Here is a 7,324-nt window from a genome sequence, read left to right on the forward strand (position 1 = left end):
TCTAGTTTGGTAATTTAGTCTAGTTTGGTAATTTAGTCTAGTTTGGTAATTTAGTCTATCTTGGTAATTTAGTCTAGATTGGTAATTTAGTCTAGCGGCCAGCTATCTAAACTTGTAGTAACCAGTGCGTCTCCCATTGCTTTTGTTAGTTCCAGATATCATATAAAAAAAACTGCAAACATTTGGGTCTCTGCTCCATGGCAAAATGTTCTGTCTGATGTCAAGAGGTGGGGCCGCTAAAATTTTTGCTCGCAAGCCCAACAAAATATTGCTTAGGGCCACCAAAATTCTAGCTCTGACTGTATGTGTGGGTATGGATGTGGGTACGCATACCCACGAGCCACTGCGGCCCCTCATGTTGCCCATCTCTGGTCTATACTCCATAGCAGGGTCCCACAATCCCGCGGGGGATTTTATTTGATCCCCACAGTTTCTCTTTGCTTATTTGAGCTGTTCTTACCATAATATGGACTTGTTTTTTTACCAAATAGGGCTATTTTCTGTATACCTTGTCACAACAAAACAGATTGGCTCAAACACATTAAGAAGGAAAGAAATTCCACAAATTGACGTTTAACAAGGCACACCTGTTAATTGAAATGCATTCCAGGTGACTACCTCATGAAGCTGGTTGAGAGAATGCCAAGAGTGTACAAAGCTGTCATCAAGGCAAAGGGTGGCTACTTTGAAGAATCTCAAATATAAAATATATTTAGATTTGTTAAACACTTTTTTGGTTACTACGTAATTCCATATGTGTTATTTCATAGTTTTGATGTCTTCACTATTATTCTACAATGTAGAAAATAGTAAAAATAAAGAAAAACCCTTGAATGAGTAGGTCAAATCAAATTGTATTTGCACCAAATACAACAGACCTTACAGTGAAATGCTTACTTACAAGCCCTTAACCAACAATGCAGTTAAGAACAAATACCTAAAAAGTAGAAAAAATAAGAAATAAAAGTAACAAATATTTAAAAGCAGCAGTAAAATCACAATAGCGAGGCTACAGTTGAAGTCGGAACTTTACATACACATTAGCCAAATACATTTAAACTCAGTTTTTCACAATTGCTGACATTTAATCCTTGTAAAAATTCCCTGTCTTAGGTCAGTTAGGATCACCACTTCATTTGAAGAATGTGAAATGTCAGAATAATAGTAGAGAGAATGATTTATTTCAGCTTTTATTTCTTTCATCACATTCCCAGTGGGTCAGAAGTTCACAACCACTCAATTAGTATTTGGTAGCATTGCCTTTAAATTGTTTAACTTGGGTCAAACGTTTCGGGTTGCCTTCCACAAGCTTCCCACAATAAGTTGGGTGAATGTTGGCCCATTCCTCCTGACAGAGCTGTTGTAACTGAGTCAGGTTTGTAGGCCTCCTTGCTCGCACACGCTTTTTCAGTTCTGCCCACAAATTTTCTATAGGATTGAGGTCAGGGCTTTGTGATGACCACTCCAATACCTTGACTTTGTTGCTCGTAAGCCATTTTGACACAACTTTCTTGAGGTCAGGGTCGGGTTTCTGATTGGTTTAGATAATGTGAGGAGATTGGTGACCGTGTTGAAACTGCATTCCCTAGCATGGATATATTTCCTGTCGACACAGGCTGGGATAGTAGTGTCAACCCTCCCTACAAGATGCCATTGCACCGTTTGTACGGTATTCACACTACCGGATCGGAAGCACTGTGTCAGTTGTAATGTTCAATCTAACTGTACTCTTCCCCTCCTACTCTCTTCCTGTCCTACTCTCTTCCTGTCCTACTCTCTTCCTGTCCTACTCACTTCCTGTCCTACTCTCTTCCCCTCCTACTCTGTTCCTCTCCTACTCTCTTCCTGTCCTACTCTCTTCCCCTCCTACTCTGTCCCTCTCCTACTCTCTTCCTCTCCTACTCTCTTCCTCTCCTACTCTCTTCCTGTCTTACTCTCTTCCTGTCCTACTCTCTTCCCCTCCTACTCTGTTCCTCTCCTACTCTCTTCCTGTCCTACTCTCTTCCCCTCCTACTCTGTTCCTCTCCTACTCTCTTCCTGTCCTACTCTCTTCCCCTCCTACTCTCTTCTTCTCCTACTCTCTTCCTGTCCTACTCTCTTCCCCTCCTACTCTCTTCCTCTCCTACTCTCTTTCTGTCCTACTCTCTTCTTCTCCTACTCTCTTCCTGTCCTACTTCAGATGTGAGCAGCATGAACCTGGACGACTACAACATCCACGTCATCGCCGGCGTGCTCAAACAATGGCTCCGTGACCTGCCCAACCCTCTGATGACCTTTGAACTGTACGAGGAGTTCCTCCGGGCAATGGGTAAGAGCTGGGGTCATAAGTATTCACCTTGTTATTCTGTTACAATGTTACTATGTAGTAATGGCTAAATGGTACTATCGTTCCTGGTACCATTTTATAGATGATTTTGACTGAATCAAGGTGTGTGTGTATATATATATATATATATATATATATATATATATATATATATATATATATATATATATATATATATATATATATATATATATATACAGCACCAGTCAAAAGTTTGGACAAACCTACTCATTCAAGTTTTTTTTTTAAACTACTTTCTACATTGTAGAATAATAGTGAAGACATCAAAACTATGAAATAACACATATGGAATCATGTAGTAACCAAAAAAGTGTTAAACAAATCCAAATATATTTTATATTTGAGATTCTTCAAAGTAGCATCAAACTGAAAACAGTTTATTATTTTATTTTAGCAAATGTATTAAAAACAATACTTTCCAAATGCACTGTATAAATCTATTTATATAATGTCTGTGTCCCCATAGGAGTGAAGCAGGAAGTAATTGTATTTCTTTGGTGGTGTGTCCCCCATGCAGGCCAGCCAGACAAGAAGGAGGTGATCCGAGGTGTGTACTCTGTGATCGACCTGCTCAGCAGAACCCACCTGAGTACCCTGGAGCGCCTCATCTTCCACCTGGTCAGGTGAGTGAGTCCCATAGGAAACAGGATCTCACTCACTGGCTGCGTCCCAATTCTCCACCCTTCTCCCAAAGTGTGCACAAACTCCCTCCAGTCATTGATACACCAATGCTTCTAAATCCATGACGGGCAGTGTGGGAGAAGGGTGGAGGGAAGTTGGCATCCACTGCATAGCAGTTTTGACCTTGAAGAAACTATTTGACATTTTTTTTGCGACCCCCTCTGACGTGTGTGTGTGTGTGTGTGTGTGTGTGTGTGTGTGTGTGTGTGTGTGTGTGTGTGTGTGTGTGTGTGTGTGTTCGTGTGTGTGTTCGTGTGTGTGTTCGTGTGTGTGTGTGTGTGTGTGTGTGTGGTCTTCCAGGATCGCCCTTCAGGAAGACACCAACCGTATGTCGGCCAATGCCCTAGCCATCGTGTTCGCCCCCTGCATCCTCCGCTGCCCCGACACCATCGACCCCCTGCAGAGTGTCCAGGACATCGGCAAGACCACCGCGTAAGACTCCCTCATGGTGCTTCTCACACAGGGCTCGTCGTTCCTGGTTCTGGAAGGCTGTGCAGAACTCCAGGACCGGAGTCATAGTAAACAACCTGTCTGTCTCTCTGTTGCGACAGCTGTAGACACAGTCAACTTCTCTGCTGTGGTTGTTGTTGCTATCAGTGTTAAGGTCAAGGTTATTTCTTACCCCTACAGATCTGATCGATGCCACTCTGCTCTACCACTGAGCCAGGATACAGCTAGGGACTGTTCCTCAAACTCAACATTAATGGCCTTACAGTAGAGTGGGTTATCCCCGAAGTCGAGTTCCTCAGATTAGGTTACTATATACCAGCCACTCGGGTCCCCGATATCTGGTCCCCGATAGGCCAATTAACCAGATGCTACATTAATCCAGTCTATTTCAGAAACCGAGAGTAAAACTACATGCACTTGTATGACTCTTTGATGACACAGGGTTTCAGAACAATAAAGCTAGTTTTTTTTCCAAAATTTCAGAAACGGGCATAAAAGAATCACAAATCAATCAATCAATATCACCAATCAATGATAGGCAACCATCAACAGTACATTGAATTGATAGACACCTTCAGTGCCCTCTACTAAACCCTTATTGCCAATAAAATATTTATTTAGTCTATTACAGTTTCATTTTACATATTTAATAACAAACAGTCCATCTGCAACTCTATCAACAGTTTTATTTTACATATTTAATTTTTTCTTTATTTTACCTTTATTTAACCAGGTAGGCTAGTTGAGAACAAGTTCTCATTTGCAACTGCGACCTGGCCAAGATAAAGCAAAGCAGTGAGACACAAACAACAACACAGAGTTACACATGGAATAAACAAACCATACAGTCAATAATACAGTAGAACAAAACAAAACAAAAAGTCTATATACAGTGAGTGCAAATGAGGTAAGATAAGGGAGTTAAAGGCCATGGTGGCGAAGTAATTACAATATAGCAATTAAACACTGGAATGGTAGATGTGCAGAAGATGAATGCGCAAGTAGAGATACTGGGGTGCAAAGGGGCAAGATAAGTAAATACAGTATGGGGATGAGGTAGATAGATGGGCTGTTTACAGATGGGCTATGTACAGGTGCAGTGATCTGTGAGCTGCTCTGACAGCCGGTGCTTAAAGCTAGTGAGGGAGATATGAGTCTCCAGCTTCAGTGATTTTTGCAGTTCGTTCCAGTAATTGGCAGCAGAGAACTGGAAGGAAAGGCGGCCAAAGGAGGAATTGGTTTTGGGGGTGAAAAGTGAGATATACCTGCTGGAACACGTGCTACGGGTGGGTGCAGCTATGGTAACCAGCGAGCAGAGATAAGGCGGGACTTTACCTAGCAGGGTCTTGTAGATGACCTGGAGCCAGTGGGTTTGGCGACGAGTATGAAGCGAGGGCCAGCCAACGAGAGCGTACAGGTCGCAGTGGTGGGTAGTATATGGGGCTTTGGTGACAAAACGGATGGCACTGTGATAGACTGCATCCAATTTGTTGAGTAGGGTGTTGGAGGCTATTTTGTAAATTACATCACCGAAGTCGAGGATTGGTAGGATGGTCAGTTTTACAAGGGTATGTTTGGCAGCATGAGTGAAGGATGCTTTGTTGTGAAATAGGAAGCCAATTCTAGATTTAACTTTGGATTGGAGATGTTTTATGTGAGTCTGGAAGGAGAGTTTACAGTCTAACCAGACACCTAGGTATTTGTAGTTGTCCACGTATTCTAAGTCAACTCCTCAATGCCATCGGATGAAACCCGGAACATATTCCAGTCTGTAGTAGCAAAACAGTCCTGTAGCGTAGCATCCACATCATCTGACAACTTCAGTATTGAGCAAATCACCGGTGCTTCCTGCTTTAGTTTTTGCTGGTAAGCAGGAATCAGGAGGATAGAGTATGGTCAGATTTGCCAGATGGAGGGTGCACGCGTCTCTCTGTGTGAGTAAAGGTGATGTAGAGTATTTTCCCCCTCTGGTTGCACATGTGACGTGCTGGTAGAAATTAGGTGAAATGGATTTAAGTTTTCTTGCATTAAAGTCCCCAGCCAATAGGAGCGCCACTTCTGGATGAGCATTTTCTTGTTTGCTTATGGCCTTATACATCTCGTTGAGTGCGGTCTTAGTGCCAGAATCGGTTTGTGGTGGTAAATAGACGGCTACGAATAATAATATAGATAAGAACTCTTAGATAGTGTGGTCTACAGCTTATCATGAGATATTCTACCTCAGGAGAGCAATACCTCGAGACTTCTTTAATATCAATGAGGTATTCTTAAGGATTCCTCCTAGAATTTTACTTTAACTGTTAAATATAATAAAAATGTAAATATAAGTATAATAAAAAAAGTATAAATATATTTTAAGCTAAAAAATCTATTGCAAAAATCTTCTTCCAGCAGTCGACCGGTTCTTCTATCACGCCCCCCTTTATACCCTCCATCTGCCTTTCTCATTGTGGTTTACACCTACTCCGATGACGCATTCAGTGGTTAACACCCTGTTAGGCAGGATGTTACCCTTCGCAATATGCCCGCCTTGACAGGATACCTCCTCCTGGCCGCTCTGACCAGGGAGTTTCCAATGCAAGCTAGCACCATTTAGTACATTCCATTATCATTAACTTTTAAAACATTACCATTCTCTACTTGGCTCCATTATAATGCTACTGCAACCCAACGTATTAACTCCCATTACATCTTAAACCTTCACCAACTTAAACCTTCGCCAACTTAAACTTTCACCAATTTAAACTTTCACCAACTTAAACCTTCACCATCTTAAACCTTCACCAACTTAACCCTTCACCAACTTAAACCTTCATAAACCTTCACCAACTTAAACTTTCACCAACTTAAACCTTCACCAACTTAAACCTTCATAAACCTTCACCAACTTAAACCTTCACCAACTTAAACCTTCACCAACTTAAACCTTCACCAACTTAAACCTTCACCAACTTAAACCTTCATAAACCTTCACCAACTTAAACCTTCACCAACTTAAACCTTCACCAACTTAAACCTTCATAAACCTTCACCAACTTAAACTTTCACCAACTTAAACATTCACCATCTTAAACCTTCACCAACTTAAACTTTCACCAACTTAAACTTTCACCAATTTAAACCTTCACCAACTTAAACCTTCATAAACCTTCACCAACTTAAACTTTTAATAATTTCAACATTGTAACCTTTCATTATCAACCTCCTAAGGCCTTGTTCTTGTAAGCTTAACAAACATAGTCTATATGCATCATACCTTAAAGCAAACAACATTATAACATTGTTAACCGTTTAACTGTATTACTTCAATCATCCTTTACTATCTCCCTTGGTACATTTCCCAATGCTTTCACCTTTCAACATTTAACATATTTAACCTTTAATTATTATTTTTGTAAATTCCAGTCCAAATATATTTATTTTTGTTCTTATTCTTCTTTTCCTTGGTCAATGTCAATTTTCATTCTCCTTTGTGCTCCTTGTGTGTGTGTGTGTGGTGTGTGTGTGTGTGTGTGTTGTGTGTGTGTGTGTTGTGTGTGTGTGTGTGTGTGTGTGTGGTGTGTGTGTGTGTGTGTGTGTGTGTGTGTGTGGTGTGTGTGTGGTGTGTGTGTGTGTGTGTGTGTGTGTGTGTGTGTGTGTCTGTGAAAGTGAAACTTCTTCATGAGTGTGTGCGTGGGCTTACAGGATGCAACTGTGTCTCTAAAATGTCACAGAGAACTGGGCCTTAACCTACTACTCTTGATAACCCGATTAGTTGCAACTGTGTAAACAATGGAAGTGACAACGGACCTACCTCAATAGCTTTAATTCATCAGATGAGTGAGTGTTATTTATGTTGCAGATCCC

At 41.1% G+C, this 7,324-nt stretch overlaps 1 protein-coding gene across 1 annotated transcript in view; it reads left to right on the plus strand.

Annotated features, from left to right (window-relative positions):
- The window catches only part of LOC139028576 (unconventional myosin-IXAa-like), a 123,303-nt gene that overhangs the window by 93,783 nt on the left and 22,196 nt on the right, over positions 1-7,324 (plus strand). The window contains exons 28-30 of the mRNA XM_070446353.1: positions 2,180-2,308; positions 2,865-2,970; positions 3,329-3,460. Of these exons, the coding sequence (XP_070302454.1) occupies positions 2,180-2,308; positions 2,865-2,970; positions 3,329-3,460 (367 nt within the window). The remainder of the gene's footprint in view (positions 1-2,179; positions 2,309-2,864; positions 2,971-3,328; positions 3,461-7,324) is intronic.

The sequence above is a fragment of the Salvelinus sp. IW2-2015 genome, linkage group LG13, assembly GCF_002910315.2.
Source record: "Salvelinus sp. IW2-2015 linkage group LG13, ASM291031v2, whole genome shotgun sequence".
NCBI lineage: Eukaryota > Metazoa > Chordata > Actinopteri > Salmoniformes > Salmonidae > Salvelinus > Salvelinus sp. IW2-2015.